Raw genomic sequence first — 22,413 nt, 5'->3', positions numbered from 1 at the left:
AATGATCACTTTGCAGATGATGAATATGTAGAAAACGCTAAAGATCACCGCCCCCCCGCAAAAAACTGTTAGAACTAATGAATTCAACAAAGTAGCAGGATACAAAGTCAACACTAAAAAATCAGTTAGTTGCACTCTTATACAGTAATAATGAACAGTTGAAAAGGAAACTACAAAGACAATTCCATTTACAATAGTATTAAAAAGAATAAAATACAAAAAGAATAAAATAGGAATTAACCAAGGAGGTGTAAGACTTGCACGATGAAAACTACAAAACACTGCTAAAAGAAAGGAGACACAAATACATGGGAACACATCCCATGTCCATGGATTGTAAAACTTAATACTGTTACAATGTCAATACTATACAAGGATGAGTAACAGATTCAATACAATCCCTATCAAAACCCCAGTGACTTTTTTTTTTTTTTTGGCATTAATAGAAAAACCCATACGAAAAATAATACGGAATCTCAAGAAACTGGCCCCCAATAGCCAAAAACAAAACGAAAGGGAAAAAACACCTGAAAAAGAAGACAAAGCTGGAAAACTCACTAAGTTGTAAAACCCAGCGCCAGAAAAGCCATGGACAATAGGAGACACTGAAGTATTTGTTGAATGAATAAATACTTATCTCCTCTAAAGAGTTTTGTTTCTTAGGACAGCTTAATGCCGGTTCAGTTTCCAGCTTTCGTATAAGGATAGGATTTTTCAAGCTTCAGTCCCTTTCTACCAAGATGTGAAGAAGAAAGCAGCAAGTACAAAGTGAACCCAAGTGAATCGCAGAAAAACAAAACCTTACCGAGGCAGCTCAGCCCCGAGAGAGGAGGGGCGGCAACCAAGGTAGCTCCGCCTCCGGACCGCGGAACTCCCGAGCTCGCGATGCGACAGGACCTCGCGGGGCTGCGCCTCTGCCCTTATTGGCTGTCTTCAGGGGGCGAGGTGTGCAGCGACGACCTATTACGGCCCGCGTGCTTAGACACGTGCTACGGCTGGCCTGAGAACCTGGGAGGAGTCAGACGGGTTGGGGCTGCGAGGAGAGCGGTGTGGTTCTCCGAATCCGGGAAGCCGGAGGTGAAAGAGTCAGCTCTGAGCCTTCCCAGGCTCCTCTCTGGCGCTGGTCCCTCGCTCCCTGCCGGCTGTCATGTGGGCTGCCCTGAGGTTAGCCCTGCGACCGTGCACCCGCTCCTTTGTCCCCGGGCTGCGCGCTTATCACGGGGACTCGGTGGCCACGCTGGGCACCCAGCCAGACTCGGGCTCTGGCATCTACCAGGTAGGCTGGGTGAGCGCCCCGGCGGCCCGGACCTGGAATCCCTTGACAGCCTGTGTTTCCTTTTCCACGTGTCCGCCAGTGACGGCCGGACTAGGAAGCAGGTGGAGGGTGGGCACACTTTAATAGCTCTTTTGTTTTCTCTGGAACCCCCAGTCTTGATTCTGGGACGCAGTGGAGGTCGTGAAGTTTGCAAAAGAAGGTAGTTCCAAGTTAAATACATCTTAGTTCACTTTGAGCCCTGGCACTGTACATTGTATCTTTGAAATCAGTGGTTCTCAAAACCTGGTCAGCATTGTCAGCCGAGGAACTTGTTAAATGTACAGCTGCTTTAAGCGCCACCCTGGACCTTTGGGGTCTCTGGGGTGGGGATTTGGTGTTTGCATTGCTGATGAAATCCTCAGGACTTGGCAGCGGAGGCCAGCTCTGGGAACCACTGGCCAAGCATAGGTAACCCTGGATTGTGCTTAACAGACTTTACTTGAATAATTGTTAATAGAACACGCTTATCACACACAATCTTTGAGTGGCCTTTTTTGGAATTGGGAGGTATATAGCAAGGTCAAAGAAACAGTTTGTGAAGTACCAGCTAGAAAATTTCACCCTGTTCCATGGTTTCTGAGCTTATACAGATAACATTTAAATTGTACAGTTAACTTTAAGAAAAGACATTTAAACACTTTCTTTACATTGAAAGAAAATAAGTAGGCTCAGTCAGAAACAATATCCAATAAGAGTCTTCCAAGAGTCTAGATTTTCTGGAGTCAGGAAAGAATGTTTGATTCAGAAATATTAAGTGGTTTCTGTGGTCTAGACAGTATTTTAGGGATTTGGTATAGATGTGTAGGAATGGAATCATAATTTTGTGGGGAAGATGGACAAGAAAGAATGTAACTGTTGTACATTATAAGTGGTATCTAAAGCTTGAAAAGGTAGTTACAGAAAGCTGCAGATAAGTGATGAGAGTTGAATCTTGATCGTTGGGTGAGAGCTGGCCACGTTCAGGGTTAAAGAGGAGAGGCAAGATTATACAAATTAAGGGAGTTTTGAGAACATAGATAAGCAAGTTAAGAAAGCGTATAGTGGGTATGAGGACTTTGAAGTTATGACTAGGGTAGGGAATTCATGGAGTAGATGAGATTAAATAGTGGAGGGTCTTACATGCGGAAGCCACATTCACATTTCATTTTGCTGTCTGCTGAGGTACTTGAGAACCGGCAAGATCCCAAGAACATGGTAGAATCATCAGCTTGGTGGCAGTATGGAGGATAGATTTCTTCCCATTTGGAATATGGCTTTTTGACTGGGTGTTCTGGTTGCTGGAGGCCTTTGATTATCTCTTGGAGCTTCTATAAAGGTTATTTTAGCCAGTTTTGTCGTTTTGGGATGTCTCGGGACAATGAGCTTCCTGGTCTGCCATCTTTTTCGGCTTTAGGTTCAGGCCAATTTTTTTTTTTTTTTTAAGATTTTGTATATTTATTTGACAGAGAGAGACACAGTGAGAGCAGGAACACAAGCAGAGGGAGTGGGAGAGGGAAAGCCAGCTTCCCGCTGAGCAGGGAGCCCGATGTGGGGCCTCAATCTCAGGACCCTGGTACCATGACCCGAGCCAAAGGCAGATGCTTGACGAGTGAGCCACCCAGGCGCCCCCAGGCCTATGTTTTTGATGGTGGCTGTTGTTAACTCTGCCAAGCAGAGAGCCCGATGTGGAGCTCAATCCCAGGACCCTGAGATCGTGACCTGAGCCGAAGGCAGAGGCCTTAACCTTAACACTGAACCACCCAGGCGCCCCGAGGTTTGTTTTTTATTCCAGAGCCCAGTCTGAAGGGAAAGTGGCTATCGATAGATGCTCCTCTCCTAATGGAGGGCTGGGGTGCAGGAGGAGAATATGGAAACACTGTCCCTCTTAGAGCCTCTGCTTGCAGTGGATGTGCTGTCCCTTTTGCCCATATCCCAGTGGTCAAAAAAAGTAAAATGGACAGACTCATGAATGTGGATGGGGAACTATAATCTCACACTGAACTTTGCTGTTATTTTAGTAATGGTGCAGAGGGATAAAAGAATTTTGAGCAAGTAGGACAATCTGCCTCATGCTCTAGAGGTGGCTGCCTAAGCTCCACCTATCACATATAGAGTTCAGGTTAAGGAGGAAGAAGGGTGAGTAGGCAAAAGGGCACCCTCACCTGCTTGTTCTCTTTTTAAGAAGCCTTTCTAGAAGTCATGCCTAACAACGTCTGCCTATATTTCATTGGTTAGAATTAAGTCACGTGGCCACACCTGTCTACAAAAGGAGGCTAGGATATGTCAGTGTTTCAGCTACGACATGTTGTCACCTTGGATGAAAGTGGGATTTCATCATCAAGAAAGAGGGGAAGAATGGATATGATAAGCAGCTCTCAGTGTCTGCCACAGATAATATATAGTATGGGGAGAGCAGACATGTTCTTCATATGTTGGATGTTGAAAGATTTCACTTGGGTGTACCCTTATCTTTTGGGATCTCTAGCTTACAAGTAGTAAACTTTGATGCAAAGAAGCTACAAGAGAAGAATAAAAAATAAAGCCATGCCTTGGATAGGAGATGGGACATAGGAGCCCTGGCCACAGTCTGATTTCTCTGTGCACAGTTTTCTTAGTGGCTAGGAATATGTACTGTCCGCTGTCACTTCTTATGGCCATGTGCTTCAGAAAGCCTTAGCAATTAGTGATACTTTTCTTTCTTTCTTCCTTCCTTCCTTCCTTCCTTCCTTCCTTCCTTCCTTTCTTCTTCTTCTTCTTCTTTTTTTTTAAGATTTTATTTATTTATTTGACAGAGAGAGCACAAGCAGGGGGAGTGGGAGAGGGAGAAGCAGGCTCCCGGTTGAGCAGGGAGCCTGAAAGGGACTCCATCCCAGAACCCCGGGATCATGACCTGAGCGGAATGCAGCCGCTTAACCAACTGAGCCACCCAGCTGCCCACTTTCCTTTATTTCTTAACTGGGAGGCTGACTTAGCTAAGATAAAGATCCCTAGCGTAACTAGCTTTAGTTTTGATTGACTTTGTTCTAAACTGGGCGATGTCAGAGGCTGTAGTGATTCTATCTTGGGTTTGAGTACACTTTATTTTTTATTTTATTTATTTATTTGTGTATTTATTTTTTATTTTTTTAAGTTTTTATTTATTTTAGAGAGATTGAGAGCGTAAGCAGGGGAGGGAGTTCAGCTCATTCTTGAGCTTGGGGGGCAGGGAAGGAAACTAAAGGCACAATGGAATCCCATCAGTCTCTGAGATCTGCAAGAGAATGAGAACTTGTTAAAGGTCGCTAGGAGGTTACACTTAGCATTGTGGGGAAAAATCTATGGGACAAACAGAACATATCAAGACCAAAAAAAAAGATGGGAGAACTTAACATTTCACAAAAGACTTAAGAAATATCAGCCAGTTGTGGGTATACAGACCTTCCATAGAGTCCTATTTAAATAAGCAAACTTTAAAAAACATCTATCCGCCAGTTGAGGAAATGTCTTCACTAATTGGATATTGGCTGTTATTAATGGCTTATTGATATTCAGTAATGGTCCTCATCTTTTGAAGATTTGGAAATATTGGCTACAGATGGAGTGCTGTGTCTGGGATTTTCTTCAAAATAATTCAGGGTGGGGAGCAAGAAGGAAACAACTTTGGCCATATATGGATAATTAATTGTTGAAGGACACTGGCTACATTTCATTATGCTAGTCTTGCTCTCTTTTTTTTTTTTTTTTTTGAAGGTTTAAAGATTTAAAGAGAGAGAGAGGTCACAAGTAGGCAGAGAGGCAGGCAGAGGGGGAGAGGGAAGCAGGCTCTCTGCTGCGTAGAGAGCCTGATTCAGGGCTCGATCCCAGGACCCTCAGATCATGACCTGAGTGGCAGAGCCTTAACCCACTGAGCCACCCAGGTGCCCTATAGTCTTCTTGTTTTTATATGCATTTGAAAATTTCCATGGAAGAAAGTTAACTTTCTTTTCTTTTCTTTCTTTGTTTCTTTCTTTTTTTGTAAAGACTTTATTTATTTGAGAGAGAGAGAGAGCATGAGTAGGGGTAGGGGGATGGGAGAGGGAGAAGTAGACTCCTCGCTGAGCAGGGAGCCTGGTTCGGGGCTTGATCCCAGGATCCTGAGATGATGACCTGATCCAAAGGCAGACGCTTAACTGACTGAGCCACCCAGGTACCCCAGCTTTTTTCCATTAACAACAATGACAAACCCCATTTAAGGGGAGCTGAAAATGTTAGTGAAACCCCTACCTCTTCACTTTGCTGTCCTGTAACCTATTCGTATCTAAGTGCTATTGAGCTAAGCAGGACTGAGCAGAAGATAATATTTCATAATGAGTGGATGGACTTGCTTGAGAATTAGCCCCATATAATGTCACTGGAAAAAAACTTTCTTTTTTTCCTTCATCAATTTTAAACTAATAAAATAGGATTATTCTCAGGTAAATGTATTAACCTTTCACATGCCTTGCTGTGTTAGTAGGTATTCACATTTTTCCCCCGTTGGCACTAAATTCCTTTTATTCATTCATTCATTCATTCATTTATGTTAGAAAGAGAGAGAATGGGGTGGGGCAGGGCAGAGGGAGAGGGAGAGAGAGAATCTTTTTAAAAATTTTATTATTTATTTTTTTATTTTATTTTTTTTATTTCTTTTCGGCGTAACAGAATTCATTGTTTATGCACCACACCCAGTGCTCCATGCAATCCGTGCCCTCCCTAATACCCACCACCTGGATCCCCCAACCTCTCACCCCCCGCCCCTTCAAAACCCTCAGGTTGTTTTTCAGAGTCCATAGTCTCTGATGGTTCATCTCCCCTTCCAATTTCCCTCAACTCCCTTCTCCTCTCCATCTCCCTATGTCCTCCATGTTATTTGTTATGCTCCACAAATAAGTGAAACCATATGATAATTGACTCTCTCTGCTTGACTTATTTCACTCAGCATAATCTCCTCCAGTACCATCCATGTTGATAAAAAAGTTGGGTATTCATCCTTTCTGATAGAGGCATAATATTCCATTGTATACATGGACCATATCTTTTTTATCCATTCGTGTGTCGAAGGGCATCTTGGTTCTTCCACAGTTTGGCGATTATGGCCATTACTGCTATGAACATTGGGGTACAGATGGCCCTTCTTTTCACTACATCTGTATCTTTGGGGTAAATACCCAGTAGTGCAATGGCAGGGTCATAGGGTAGCTCTATTTTAATTTCTTAAGGAATCTCCACACTGTTCTCCAAAGTGGCTGCACCAACTTGCATTCCCACCAACAGTATAAGAGGGTTCCCCTTTCTCCACATCCTCTCCAGCACACGTTGTTTCCTGTCTTGCAAATTTTGGCCACTCTAACTGGTGTAAGGTGGTATCTCAATGTGGTTTTAATTTGAATCTCCCTGATGGCTAGTGATGATGAACATTTTTTCATGTGTTTGATTGCCATTTATATGTCTTCATTGGAGAAGTATCTGTTCTTATCTTCTGCCCATTTTTTGACATGATTATCTGTTTTGTGTGTGTTGAGTTTGAGAAGTTCTTTGTAGATCCTGGATATCAACCTTTTGTCTGTACTGTCATTTGCAAATATCTTCTCCCATTCCGTGGGTTGCCTCTTTGTTTTGTTGACTGTTTCCTTTGCTGTGCAGAAGCTTTTGATCTTGATGAAGTCCCAAAAGTTCATTTTCGCTTTTGTTTCCTTTGCCTTTGGAGACATATCTTGAGAGAAGTTGCTGTGGCTGATATCGAAGAGGTTACTGCCTATGTTCTCCTCTAGGATTCTGATGGATTCCTGTCTCACTTTGAGGTCTTTTATCCATTTCGAGTTTATCTTTGTGTACGGTGTAAGAGAATGGTTGAGTTTTATTCTTCTACATATAGCTGTCCAATTTTCCCAGCACCATTTATTGAAGAGACTATCTTTTTTCCATTGTATATTTTTTCCTGTTTGTTGAAGATTATTTGACCATAGAGTTGAGGGTCCATATTTGGGCTCTCTACTCTGTTCCACTGGTCTATGTGTCTGTTTTTGTGCCAGTACCATGCTGTCTTGGTGATCACAGCTTCGTAGTAAAGCTTGAAATCAGGTAACGTGATGCCACCAGTTTTGTTTTTGTTTTTCAACATTTCCTTAGTAATTCGTGGTCTCTTCTGATTTCATACAGATTTTAGGATTATTTCCTCCAGCTCTTTGAAAAATACCGGTGGAGTTTTGATCGGAATGGCATTAAAAGTTTAGATTGCTCTAGGCAGTATAGACATTTTAACAATGTTTATTCTTCCTATCCAAGAGCATGGAATGGTCTTCCATCTTTTTGTGTCTTCAGTTTCTTTCACGAGTGTTCTGTAGTTCCTTGAGTACAGTTCCTTTACCTCTTTGGTTAAGTTTATTCCCAGGTATCTTATGGTTCTTGGTGCTATAGTAAATGGAATCGATTCTCTAATTTCCCTTTCTGTATTTTCATTTAGTGTATAAGAAAGCAACTGATTTCTGTACATTGACTTTGTATCCTGCCACGTTACTGAATTGCTGTATGAGTTCTAGTAGTTTGGGGGTGGAGTCTTTTGGGTTTTCCATATAAAGTATCATGTCATCTGTGAAGAGAGAGAGTTTGACTTCTTCATTGCCAATTTGAATACATTTTATTTCTTTGTGTTGTCTGATTGCTGTTGCTAGGACTTCTAATACTATGTTGAACAAGAGTGGTGAGAGTGGGCATCCTTGTCGTGTTCCTGATCTCAACGAGAACGCTGTGAGCTTTTTCCCATTGAGGATGATATTTGCTTTGGGTCTTTCATAGATAGATTTTATGAAGTTCAGGACTGTTCCCTCTATCCCTATACTTTGAAGCATTTTAATCAGGAATAGATGCTGGATTTTGTCAAATGCTTTTTCTGCATCAATTGAGAGGACCATGTGGTTCTTCTCTCTTCTCTTATTGATTTGTTCTATCACATTGATTTGCAAATGTTGAACCATCCTTGTAACCCAGGGATGAATCCCACCTGGTCATAGTGGATAATCTTTTTAATGTGCTGTTGGATCCTATTTGCTAGGATCTTGTTGAGAATCTTAGCATCTATATTCATCAGTGATATTGGTCTGAAATTCTCCTTTTTGGTGTGATATTTGCCTGGTTTGGGGATCAGGGTAATGCTGGCTTCATAAAAAGAGTCTGGAAGTTTTCCTTATGCTTCAATTTCTTGAAACAGCCTTGGGAGAATAGGTGTTATTTCTTCTTTAAAAGTTTGGTAGAATTCCCCAGGGAATCTGTCAGGTCCTGGGCTCTTGTATTTTGGGAGGTTTTTGATCACTGCTTCAATCTCGTTACTAGATATCGGTCTATTCAGGTTGTCAATTTCTTCCTGGTTCAATTTTGGGAGTTATAGTTTTCCAGGAATGCATCCATTTCATCTAGTGTGCTTAACTTATTGGCATATAACTGTTGATAATAATTTCTGATGATTGTTTCTACTTCCTTGGTGTTAGTTGTGAACTCTCCCTTTTCATTAATAATTTTATTAATTTGAGCTTTCTCTCTTTTCTTTTGGATTAGTGTGGCCAATGGTTTATCGATCTTATTGATTCTTTCAAAAAACAAGCTTCTAGTTTCATTGATATGTTCTACTCTCTAGTTTCTATCTCATTGATCTCTGCTCTAATCTTGATTATTTCCCTTCTTGTGTGTGAAGTTGTTTTAATTTGTTGTTGATTCTCCAGTTCTTTAAGGTGTAGAGACAGCTGGTGTATTCTGGATTTTTCAGTTTTTTGAGGGAGGCTTGGATGGCTATGTATTTCCCCCTTAGGACCGCCTTTGCTGTATCCCATAGGTTTTGGACCGAAGTGTCTTCATTCTCATTGGTTTCCATGAATTGTTTAAGTTCTTCTTTGATCTCCTGGTTGATCCAAGCATTCATTCATTTATGTTAGAGAGAGAGAGAGAATGGGGGTGGGGGGTGAGGCAGGGCAGAGGGAGAGGGAGAGAGAGAATCTTTTTTAAATTTTTATTTTTTAAATTTAAAATCAGTTAATTGACATATACTATATTGTTGGTTTCAGAGGTGGAGTTTATTTATTCATCAGTTATATACAACACCCAGTGTGCATTACATCAAGTGCCCCCCTTAATGCCCATCACCCAGTTACCCCATCCCCTTACCTACCTCCCCTCCAGCAACCCTCATGTTGTTCCCTATAATTAAGAGTCTCTTATGGTTTGTCTCCCTCCCTGATTTCATGTTATTTTACTTTTCCCTCCATTCCCCTATGTTCATCTGTTTAATTTTTTCTTTCTTTTTTTTTTTTTTTAAAGATTTTATTTATTTATTTCACAGACAGAGATCACAAGTAGGCAGAGAGGCAGGCAGAGAGAGAGGGGGAGGCAGGGTTCCTGCCAAGCAGAGAGCCCAATGTGGGGCTCGATCCCAGGACCCTGGGATCATGACCCGAGCCAAAGGCAGAGGCCCCAACCCACTGAGCCACCCAGGCGCCCCATGTTTCATTTCTTAAATGGAAAGAATCATAGGTAGGCTCCATGCCCAGCATGCCTAGTGCTGGGCTTAATCTTAGAACCTGAGATCATGACCTGAGCAGAAACTGTGTTGGATGCTTAACCCACTGAGCTACCCAGGTGCCGCATTAAATGCCTTTTATTGAACTTGGAGTCACATGTGGAACAATATGTATGGCCTCTCTTTTCTCTCAGAGAATTTTTCAGATTATCTTTTAATCCAATTACGTGAAAGTGAAGAGTTCCAAGGGCTAACAGTTTGGATGAGGTTCCTTTCCAGAAATGCCTTAAACTCAAAATGAGCAAGTCCTCTTAAAAACCACAGAATCAGTCATTCCGTGAGTTGGAGAAATGGATGAGCTGAGAGAGTGGCAGAGAGAGAAAATGGAATTCCAGTCAGTGGAGCATTGGGGAAGTCTGCCTACCCTGATGAAGGCAGTTCACCATCCATGGAGATTCTTAAGGTCAGGGTTTCTGAGGTGTACCTGGCTGGTTCAGTCAGTACAGCAGGTGACTCTTGATCTCTGGGGTCATGAGTTTGAGCCCCATGTTGGACCTAGAGCTTACTTTAAAAAAAAAGAAGGTCTCTGAAACACTAAGCCACCTCTGAGGTGGCTTTTGAGATTTTGAACCTTAGAATAAAGGTAGAAGTTGACAAGATAGACTTGAAACAAAATGCAAGCAAAAAATAATAACTGCCTGTGCAGGGAAATTACCTTTCCTTTCCACTTAGCAACACAGTAATCAGATCTTTTCCTCACCCTGTGCGTTGAGCAGCAGGTAGATGGAGCCCAGGGTCTGAAGCCATCGTGGCGCCCATCTCTGAGCCCGAGGGTGGCAGCTGAAGCCCAGGGTGAGGCGAGAGAGCCCCATAGAGAAAATGGCCTTTGGCTTCGGATGGGAGCTGGCCACCAACTCCGCCTCCCCGTTTTGTTTATGCAAGGAGGCCTTTCCCTTACAAAACCCCTCTGCTGGTTCTCTTGATGACAGAGGAGTTCAGAACACAGCCCCTGCTTACTAGGACTCGTTCTCAGCCCAGGAGGCTCTCAGTACCGAGGTAGGTAGCTCCCTGTTTTGAAAGGCTGCTGAAAATGTCCTCATATACTTCAAGTGGTGATACACACGTTGCTCTAATGCCACCTTTTGGTGACGGGCTGAACAGACGTGCTCCAAGCCAGAGCTTTGTTTCTGGCCGAGGCAATTCGTAAGGTTAGGAGTTTCTGAATTTGCTAAATGTGAGTAAAAATCTGTAACCTGGGCTTAATTGAAGAGCAGATTCTTGGTTTCCACTGCCTTGTGCTATCCATATGAGCAAGCACTGCGGTAATCTGAAAAAGTTCTGGTGGTAAAAGGCCTCTTTGCCTATTACCAACCCCTCTTTTTGGTAGGTTTCCAATTTGCCTAGAGTGGAGCTCAGGCATGGAGACTATGGGCTAGCGTTTCTCTGTTTTTGGTTGGACATTTGAATCCTTGGGTTACTTTCAAAGTGCCATACCCAGGCCATACCTGCAACCAATGACATCAGACTCTCTGGGGGGTTATTTTTATTTTACTTTATTTTATTTTTATTTTTCAAAGCTTCCCAGTGATTCTAGTGTCCAGCCAAGGTTGAGAAACAATGTTCTAGGCAGATTCTGGAGTTTGTTCCTGGCAGGTTGTCTGCCCTTGGACAGGGCTTGATGGGCCTCAAAGGGAAGTTGTCACAGAGCTAGTAGGCAGTGATTGGGACCTCCCTACTCCAGGGCAAAGGTTCTTTTCCTAACAGTATGCCGCTTCTCTCTCTATTGTTTTCTGGATTTTGCAGAGCAGGAGAATGTAGCAGAAACCTTGATGGTGGGAGCTCCTAGAGCTGTAGAAAATAAATACTGGAGTTCTACTATAAAGACTATGAATTCATCTAATTTTGAGGATCTGGAAAGCTGTATTGTATCATGGAAAGGGAATTAAATCAAAGATGTTAAAGACATTGTGAGGAGCAATATGTGTTAGTTGAGTCAACTCTGAATTTTCAAAAATAACTCGCTACTTACTGGTCTAAAGTAATGAACTGATCAGACAAAATTGTCAGAATGGCAAAAAGTTAGGCCCTCTACCCTTTTCCCACCTCTCACAGTTTATATTTTCCTATATATTACTCTAGAGAATTTTAGAAGACATGCAAACATAGGGTTTTGTTCCTTTTAAAACAAAATGGGACCCACTGTTTTCCCTGGGCTCTGCTTATAAGTGTAATTTGTCAGTAAGCAAGTATTTCTGCATTGGTTAGAAACTCCTTGGGGGCAGGGATTGGTGGGACACAAAAAGTAAGATGGCATTCAAACTCTCAAAGGGCTATATTCCTTAAAATGGGGAAACAAATAGAAATCAATGAAGTTCAATTGATGCTTACAGAAGAAAGATCCTAAAATGAGTAGGAGTGAGCAGAAATAGTGTTAGAGAGGAGATGGAACACAATCTATGCTTTTTTTTTTTTTTTTAAACAATCTGTGCTTTAAAGAGGGGTGAGATTTGAATACGTGGATCAGAGAGGGAAGGCAGGAAGAGGAGCTTGGGCAAAGATGGACAGGCAGAAGTTCATCTTTTCTATCCGATGGAGTGACACAGCACAGAGGCCACATGGGTGGGGGGTGACCCCGCATGAAGCCACGTGGGGTTGGCATGGGATCATCAACCCTTACTTTGGACAAAAAAAAAAAAAAAAGATAATTGCTTTCTAATATTACTCTTCCTTTCTTTGTTTCTGTTTTAGGAAAACTATGAGCAGATGAAAGCACTAGTAAATCAACTCCGTGAACGAATGCAGAAAATAAAATTAGGTAAACACTCATTTATTCTTCATTTTATGCTGTTAATGAAGTTCATCCTTGATAGTTGCTGGTTTTAGGAGAAACTAGTAGCAGAAGGCTTTGACTCTTCAAGACTGTGTATTTGTTGGTGTGCTGACATTTTATTTTTCCCTCTTGGCCAGTTTTCCTGTTCCTAAGCACTGCCAACTATCTGGGCAACAGTAAAATTTCAGATTCATCAATTTTTAAAGCATTGCTTCTTCCGGTTTTATTTTAACCACAGCATCCACTGAAATTTTTGTTTTGCCTGGAGCAACTGAAACATTTTCTATTTGTTAGTTATATTTATCCTATATACTAATTTTGCATAATTATGCATTTTCTGCTTTGTTATATAACTTGGAAATAATTTCTGTGTGGGTTTAGTGCTAATTAAATGAGATTTCCTAAGAACTTTGCAGATTGTCATTATTTTCTGTTTTTAAGTTATGGAATAATAGACATCCTTTTGCTTGGAAGAAATTGCATGAAGTAGGGCATGTAAAGTATTAATGTATAAGCAAATATCACATTGAATTCTACTGTGCCATGATTGGTCAGTGTGACAGTTTACTTTAGAAGGCCAGGTGACTTGAACTGAAAGCCATTTCCAAAATAAGATTCTTTTTTAATTTTATTATTATTTTTTTAAGATTTTATTTATTTTTGTGGGAGAGAAAAAGAGAGAGAGCACATGAGCAGGGGGTAGGGGCAGAGGGAGAAGCATGCTTCCTGCTTAGCAGGGAGCCCGATGCAGAGCTAGACCCCAGGATGGATCATGGGACCATGACCTGAGCCGAAGGCAGACACTTAACCGAATGAGCCACCCAGGTGCCCTGAAGACATTTTAAAATGGAAGTTAACTTAATGCATGTAGTTCATCTTGCATGTAGCACAGTTGAAGTGACATTTGTGCTATGCGGGTAGAGGCAGACAGATGTGTTGTGCTGTCCCCAGGTGAAAGCAATGGAAAGATCCTGTAAACTGTAAAATGCTTCCTGACTTCAGGGATGTTAAAATGTGAACAGAATGTGTGTATTAGAATCAGTGCCATATGGTATACGAGACTGAAGGAACAGGCTTCTCTGTTTCAGAGTTTGTGGGAATGGAGATAGCACAGAATCTTTAAGAATAATCTTTGGAAAACTAATGTGCAGTGTCACATTGTTTCATAGCCCACATATCCTTGGCTAGTTTATTTATTTTTTTATTTTTAAAGATTTTATTTGTCAGAGAGAGAAAGCACAAGCAGGGGGAGCAACAGGCAGAGGGAGAAGCAGGCTCCCCGCTGAGCAAAAACTTGATCCCAGGACCGTGAGATCATGACCTGAGCCGAAGGCAGATGCTTAACCCACCAAGCCGCCTAGATGTCCTGTCACAGGCTAGTTTAAATGCCTGAGGAGCTGAATTCTGTGATCTGAGAATCTCCATCAAGGATAGCCCTTTTTCTGTTTTTTCCTAATAAAATAGGAATTCAGTAGTTGTTCCAAATTGCAAATTCAAACTCTAGGCAGAGTTAAGAAAGTGGTTTTGTCTTAAGTCCTTGCAAAAGAATGTGTGTATATCTTACCACATGTGTGTCATTCTACCCTCTCTGCCACCCTCCCCTGCCAGCCTCGTCATAGGCACTTACATCATCTGACTCTCTAAAGACCCTTAGCAAGGCCTGGCTTTCTTTTCAGTGCCTTAGGTTCATTTCTCTTTTATTTTATTTTATTATTATTTTTTAAAGATTTTATTTATTTGGCAGACAGAAATCACAAGTAGGCAGAGAGGCAGGCAGAGAGAGAGAAGGAAGCAGGCTCCTCACTGAGTAGAGAGCCCGATGTGGGACTCGATCCCAGGACCCTGAGATCATGACCCAAGCCCAAGGCAGAGGCTTAACCAGTGGGTTAAGCCACCCAGGTGCCCCTTATTTTTTTTTTTAAAGATTTTATTTCATTTCTCTTTTAATGTTTATTTTTAAACAATATCATTAAGGTGTAATTGACATAGAATAAACTGCATTATTTAAAATGTACAGTGTGAGTTTTGACATATGTATATACTTATGAAATGATCACTGCAATAAAGATAATGAATGTGCCTCTCCCAGAAGTTTCCTCTGCCCCTTGGTAACCTGTCTCTCCCCCACTCTCCTGTACCCTCACCTCCTGTACCTAATCCCACCTCAGCAAAGGAGCTCAGTTCCCCTGAGAGGTTCGGAGAAAGAGAACCGTGATTTGACCTAATTGAACTATTTTGGAACTAAACTTTGGCTCCCAGAATTTTTTTCATAAAGAAGGGTAGATATGTGATAAAATTTTCTTGGTAAGCTTAAGGTAGATATAATTTTAGAAATATGCCATCCATCCCTTCAGAAAAAAAAAAATCCCCTTGGAGAGAGTAAAGAAGGCTGGTTTGAAAAATAATAATTGGAAGCTTGTTTGAAATAGATAAGAACTTGTTTTCTCACCTAAAAAACCCCCCAGAGAAATAGCTTTCTTAGGTAGCTGAACACTTAATTAGCTCGAGAGCATTTTACTGTGAAATTCGTGAAACTAAACATACATAGTTTAGTTTTCCAGCAGTGAAAACTAAACATATGAAGGTATTGTGTGATCCTTTTTTTCTGATCTGATACCTTGGCTTGCTGAGAGTGGGTTATCAATCCTGAGACACTGAGCTGGCATCCGTCAGTCTCAGGGAGGTTTGGCATGCTGCACGCCTCAAGCAGCCTCATCTGGGGACCTTGTGGACTCTTCAGTTACTGTGATTGTCTCGGTCTAGAACAACATCTGGAAACATCAAAGACAATCTGAGCGAAGATGCTAACAAAACTGGACTTTTTAATTGATATATTAGGTGTGTAACTCTCTCCCCTTTGGAGACGGGATAAAAAGTTTGGGGTCGCTTACCTTTAGGTAAGTCTTGCTGTGCTCGCGCTGGAGGTAGTTTCCAAAGTAGTGCTTTTTACCTGGCACAAATGAATGTAGGAGTTTTTCAGATTTCATGTAGTATGTAGTGGAGTGCTAGGTATTTGTGGCAGGTGCTTAATAAAGGCATGGAGGTGAGGCAGTATTTACAGCATATGAGTTGCAGAGAAGATACTAGGTTATTTAAGTAATTACCATTGAATTCAGAAAATGTACGATATGCTATGAAATCAGGGACCGATTTTTTTTTAATTCTAGTTTATTTAACTTCAGAAAATAAAGCCTGTAAGTTGAGTGAACGATCTGAAACTTGGTTGTTTCTCAGAAGATACATTCAACTTTTAAAAGCAGTATATTTTGGACTGTTTTATGTTTTTCTAGCCTTAAATTAATTGGAGACCTTACATGGTATCAATCTAACCTAATCATGTTTTTATCTTAGGAGGCAATGAGAAAGCCCGACAACTCCACAAATCAAGAGGAAAACTTTTAGCCAGAGAAAGAGTGGACGGTCTTATAGACCCAGGGTTTGTATAGCCCAAGTACTACCTCAGCTTCTCTAGTCTGTGGTACTTTCTTAGACAGTTTTATAAATAAGTGATTTGTTCTTACCCTAAGATTCAACAACAAATCTTTTTTATTTTTATTATTTTTTTATATTTGCATATTTTATTATATACAAAGAACAAAGTTTCATCAGGTAAGCAAAAGAGTATAAATTATTGTCATAATGAATAGTTTCAAAAAGCCCTTAAATCACTGGGACCTTCTGCACAATGTATAGGCTACATAGCCAATAATCAGAGCTCTCAGTGGTTCTTCCATAGGAGTAATCTGTATTCTAGAGAAGTTGGCTTTTTATAAAATCTGGGGGGTGCTAATATGTTAGGAAGGAATGCTTTTACATCTAGGGGGAAACACTAAAAATGTTGAAAGAAGGACTACTTCTAGGGTTATGTTTATTGTTGACAGTAATTTTAGAACCACAAAATTCACACTATCTCATAATAAGAATGGATACCATTTTGTAGTTCTACAGATGTTTTGGTCATAAATAAGAAAGGAGAAAGTGAGCTGAGAATGCAGAATGGAAAAGTCTAGGGAAGGAGGGAATCAGGTACAGTCATAATTCAGTCATACCAAGGAAAGTACAAAGATGGTCCTTCTCAAGACTGAGTTGGCAGTATTTGACTATATAAGTTAAAGCCTAGAAGAAGAGTACAACTTCTGTATATCCAAGAGCAAATCTTTATTGAGAGGCTACTAAATGTCAGGCCCTGTTCTAGGTGATAGTGATACATCAGTGAACAAAACAGACAAAGGTCCTTGCTCAGCTGGAGTTTACATTGTAGCAGGAGGAGATAGAAAATAAATGATAAATGTGTTAAATTATATGGTATATAAGAAGGTGATAAATGTTATTGGAAAAAAGGAAGATAGACTAGAGTAAGGGAGAAGATGAGAGTCAAGTGTAGTTTTATTTATTTATTTATGTAAAGATTTTATTTATTTATTTGGCAGAGAAAGACACAGCCAGAGAGGGAACACAAGCAGGGGGAGTGGGAGAGGGAGAAGCAGGCTTCCTGCCAAGTAGGGAGCCCGATGCAGGGCTCGATCCCAGGACCCTGGGATCATGACCTGAGGCGAAGGCAGACACTGAATGACTGAGCCACCCAGGTGCCCCACAAGTTGTAGTTTTAAATAAGGTGATTAGGGCAGGCCTCATTGAAAAGGTATATATTAGCAAAAAAATTGAAGGAGTGAAGAGAGAGAGCCTTGAAAATACTGGTAAAAGAGTGTTACGGACAGAAGGAATGGCCAGTGCAAAGGTCCTGAGGTGGGAATGTGCAGAATATATTGATATGCCCAAGAACCCCAGATGCCAGTGTATTAGGGGGAAGAAGGCATGAAGGGGAGAGTAGTAGAGATGGGGTTCAGTTCCATAAGACTTTTTAGGTCAGTGTGAGAATTTTGGCTTTTATCCAGAAGTGAGCAGACTTTGTAGATCTTTGAACAGGAGCCTTATGATCTATCTGACTTACATTTGAAAAGAGTCATTCTAGCTGCTATGTTGTGAGTATACTGGTAGAAGCAAGGGTGGAAGCACCATGAGGAGTTACAAGGATGTGGCAGTGATTCAAGGGAGATGTGCCAGTGACTTGGACTAGGTTAGTAGTAGTGGAGGTGATGAGAATGTCAGGTTCTAGGCTTGTTGTCAAGAACAGCTAACCCACTGGGGTTTCCTGAAGGATTGGAGTGGGAGGCCGGGAGTGCAGGTGGAGAGAAGGGAACAAGGACTCCAAAGGTATTTCTTACGACATGCACCCATACCCCCATTCTGGAGACAAACACTGTTAATACAAAGTGTATATCCTTCTAGAATGTTCTTGTGCATATACGTATGAGACGCTTTTTTTTTTTTTTAAGATTTTATTTATTTGTTTGTCAGAGAGAGAGAGAGAGAGCGTGCATGAATACTCAAGCAGGCAGAGCAGCAGGCAGAGGTAGAGAGAGAAGCAGGCAGCCTGCTGAGCAAGGAGCCCGATGCCGGACTCAATCCCAGGACCCTGGGATCATGACCTAAGCTGAAGGCAGTGGTCCAACTGACTGAGCCACCCAGGTGCCCCCGTATGAGACATTTTTTAAAAAAAGATTTATATATTTAGTTGAAAGTGAGAGCACGAGCAGGATGAGGGGGAGAGGCAGTGAGAGAGGAGGGAAGCAGACTCCCCGCTGAGCGGAGATCTGCCTCAGGGATCAGTCTCATGATCCTGAGATTGTGATCTGAGCTAAAACCACGGGTTGGATGCTTAACTGATTGAGCCACCCAGGCGCCCCTTAGACACATTTTTTTTTTTTCCCAAGAGAAACAGAATCATACTAAAAATGGTGTTTTATACCACCTTTTTTCCCCTCACTTACTGGATCTTGAACATTTAAGTAAGTGGACAGTAGAGTAAAAATAGGTGAGGAGCCTGATACCTGGGATTAGACTGCTTATTAAAACCCAGCTCTGCCACTTACTAGTTGTGTGACCTTAGACAAGTGACTTAATTTCTGCGTTATAGTTTCCTCATCAGTCAGTGGGGACCATAATAGGATCCACCTCAGGAGGTGGTTCTGAGGAACAAATGAGTTAGGTTTCTGGAGCTCCTAAAATAGAGCCTGGCATAGGGTGGGGGCTTACATTAGTGTTAGGTGCTGGTCTCTTTCTCTACTAATAAGCACATTTGTACAACATCTCTTAAAATAGATTCCTAGTGTTCTATTGTATGGCTATAACATGTAATTCCTCAAAATATCCATGCTAGATTTTGGTTAAATATTTTTTTTGGAGGTTATATATATATATGGCATGCATACTTGAAACATTGGCTCATTAATCTTTTTCATGTTTAGCTGTTTAAGTATGCCTTTTTTTTTTTTTTTTTCTTCTTTGAGTGACTTTAATTCAAGCAATATCCTTTTTTTCCTCCAGGTCTCCATTTCTGGAATTATCTCAGTTTGCAGGTTACCAGTTATACGCGAATGAGGAGGTCCCCGCTGGTGGCATTATTACAGGCATTGGGAGAGTATCAGGGTGAGTATTCTACTTACACTCAATAATGTGGGTCAGGAAGAAGAGTGACAGGCATGGGCCACCACTCACTGCTGTGCGGATGAATGTGCAGTTTTAGCTGTTTGTGTTATTTAGGACTAAGGCTTCCTACCCCAACATGGGTCAGATTTATCTGTGGAGCTTTAGAAACAAAGATGGAAGTGGGGAAAAAAGCCACAGCACAAATCCTGGGGCTTTAATCCAAACCTTCCTGCTTAATCAGACTGCAGGTGTAGGCTTGGCTTATGTCATTTTTCAAGGCTCCTTAGGTGGTCTCTTGCACATCTAGGATGAAATCCAGTGTCTTAGATGAGTCTTTCTCCAAGTGTGCTTTCCAGGTAGCCTCAGCATCACCTGAGAACTTACTAGAAATGTAGATGACTAGGTCTTCCTACAAAGTAACCAAATCAGGGGCACCTGGGTGGCACAGTCAGTCAAGTTCCCTACTCTTGATCTCAGTTCAGGTCTTGATCTCAGTATCTTGAGTTTGGGCCCCACACTGAGCTCCATGCTGGGCTTGGAGCCTACTTAAAAAAAAAAAAAAGAAGAAAAAGAAATCAAATTTTGAGGTTGGGGCCCAGCAACCAGTGTTTTTTCAAGAAGCCCTTCAAGCTTCACAAATGGTAACATTTGAGAACCACTCTAGACTTAGGAGATCTTAATTGGTGGAAGTTCAGTTTACTTGTGTATGTGTATGTATGGCCTCACATTTACCATCTCAGGTTAGCACACCAGGCATTTTAGTAAACACTTCCCACTGATTAGTTGTTTTAATCATTACCACAGCTCTGTGAGAATGGGCATTATAGTTATCATCACCATTAGGAAGGTAAAGAAGCCTACTTAGCAAGGTAAATAACTTGCCTAAAATCAAGTCACTGGCAGAGCTTCACTGGGTCCTTAGGTGATTGGACTCTGAGCCGGATACAATTGCATTTGACTCACATGATGGTTTATAGTGTGTGTTCTCCACCTTCTGCCCATGATTTGTGCCTTTAGTGCACCTATAGCCATTAGTCGTTGTCGCTTTTTCCTTCTTGTACCCCCAATACTCCTCCACAACTCTTTGCCAGCTATGATTTGCTTAATATTCACCCAGAATGAAGACACTTTTTTCTTGGAGTCATAGTGGATGCTTAAAAATAAACCTTTTAAAAAAAGGATAATCAATGCACAGAAATCAGTTGCTTTTCTATACACCAATAACAAGACAGAGGAAAGAGAAATTAAGGAGTTGATCCCATTTACAGTTGCATCCGAAACCATAAGATACCTAGGAGTAAATCTAACAATGAGGTAAAGAACCTCTGTACTCAGAAAACTATAGAATACTCGTGAAAGAAATTGAGGAAGACACAAAGAAATGGAAAAACATTCCATCCTCCTGGATTGGAAGAACAAATATTGTGAAAAATGACTATGCTACCTAGAGCGATCTACACATTTAATATAGCAATCCCTATCAAAATACCATCAGCTTTTTTCACAGAAATGGAACAAATAATCCTAAAATTTGTATGGAACCAGAAAAGACCCTGAATAGCCAGAGGAATGTTGAAAAAGAAAAGTAAAGCTGGTGGCATCACAATTCTGGACTTTAAGCTCTATCACAAAGCTATAATCATCAGGACAGTATGGTACTGGCACAAAAACAAATACATAGATGAATGGAACAGAATAGAGAGCCCAGAAATGGACCCTCAACTCTATGGTCAACTAATCTTTGACAAAGCAGGAAAGAATGTCCAGTGGAAAAAAGTCTCTTCAACAAATGGTGCTAAGAAAATTGGACGGCCACATGTAGAAGAATGAAACTGGACCATTTCCTTACACCACACACAAAAATAGACTCAAAATGGATGAAAGACCTCAATGTGAGACAGGGATCCATCAAAATCTTGAGGAGAACATAGGCAGCAACCTCTTCAACCCCAGCCACAGCAGCTTCCTAGAAACATCACTAAAGGCAAGGAAAGCAAAGGCAAAAATGAACTACTAGGACTTCATTAAGATAAAAAGCTTTTGCACAGCAAACAGTCAACAAAATCAAAGACAATGGACAGAATGGGAGAATATATTTGCAAATGACATATCCAATAAAGGGCTAGTATCCAAGATCTATAAAGAACTTATCAAACTCAACACCCAAGGAACAAATAATCCAATCAAGAAATGGGCAGAGGACATGAACAGACATTTCTGCAAAGAAGACATCCAGATGGCCAACAGACACATGAAAAAGTGCTCAACATCACTTGGCATCAGGGAAATACAAATCAAAACTACAGTGAGGGGCGCCTGGGTGGCTCAGTGGGTTAAGCTTCTGCCTTTGGCTCAGGTCATGATCTCAGGGTCCTAGGATCAAGCCCCGCATCGGGTTCTTTGCTCAGCAGGGAGCCTGCTTCTCCCTCCCCCGTGTCTGCCTCTCTGCCTACTTGTGACTTCTCTCTCTATCAAATAAATAAATAAATAAAATCTTAAAAAAACCCCACAAAAACTGCAGTGAGATCCACCTCACACCAGTCAGAATGGCTAAAATTAACAAGTCAGGAAGCGATAGATGTTGGCAAGGCTGTGGAGAAAGGGGAGCCCTCCTACACTGTTGGTGGGAAGTCAGGTTGGTACAGCCACTCTGGAAAACAGTGTGGAGGTTCCTCAAAAAGTTGAAAATAGAGCTATCCTATGCCCCAGCAATTGCACTACTGGGTATTTACCCTAAAGACACAAATGTAGTGATCCAAAGGGGCACATACACCCGAATGTTTATAGCAGCAATGTCTACAATAGCCAAACTGTGGAAAGAACCAAGATGTCCATCAACAGATGAATGGATAAAGAAGATGTGGTATATATATACAGTGAAACACTACTCAGCTGTGAAAAAAAATGAAATCTTACCGTTTGCAACGATGTGGATGGAACTGGAGAGTATTATGCTTAGTGAAATAAGTCAATCAGAAAAAGACTATTATATGATATAATTGATATGTGGAATTTGAGAAACAAGGCAGAGGATCAAAGGGGAAGAGAGGAAAAAATGAAACAAGACAAAACCAGAGAGGGAGACAAACCATAAGAGACTCTTAATCTCAGGAAACTAACTGAGGATTGCTGGAGGGGAGGGGGTGTGAGGTATGGGGTGGCGGGGTTATGGACATTGAGGAGGGAGTGTGCTATGGTGAGGACTGTGAATTGTGTAAGACTGATGAATCATAGACCTATACCCCTGAAACCAATAATACATTACATGTTAATAAAAAAATAAAAAAGGATAAACTT

General features: G+C 41.3%; 1 protein-coding gene across 2 annotated transcripts in view; it reads left to right on the top strand.

The window, feature by feature from the left end:
- The first annotated feature begins 1,001 nt into the window (after window positions 1–1,001).
- MCCC2 (methylcrotonoyl-CoA carboxylase 2) overlaps window positions 1,002–22,413 on the top strand; it is a 68,522-nt gene continuing 47,110 nt past the window's right edge. For both annotated transcript variants that reach the window (XM_032848859.1, XM_032848850.1), the window contains exons 1-4: window positions 1,002–1,276; window positions 12,546–12,612; window positions 15,979–16,063; window positions 19,015–19,116. In XM_032848859.1, coding sequence (XP_032704750.1) covers window positions 1,148–1,276; window positions 12,546–12,612; window positions 15,979–16,063; window positions 19,015–19,116 — 383 coding nt within the window. In that variant the 5' untranslated portion in view covers window positions 1,002–1,147. The remainder of the gene's footprint in view (window positions 1,277–12,545; window positions 12,613–15,978; window positions 16,064–19,014; window positions 19,117–22,413) is intronic.

Source organism: Lontra canadensis, unplaced genomic scaffold (genome assembly GCF_010015895.1).
Source record: "Lontra canadensis isolate GAN:19392208 unplaced genomic scaffold, GSC_riverotter_1.0 scaffold4, whole genome shotgun sequence".
Classification (NCBI taxonomy): domain Eukaryota; kingdom Metazoa; phylum Chordata; class Mammalia; order Carnivora; family Mustelidae; genus Lontra; species Lontra canadensis.
Note: the sequence above shows the minus strand (reverse complement) of the source record. Positions and strands in the feature narration are given on the sequence as shown.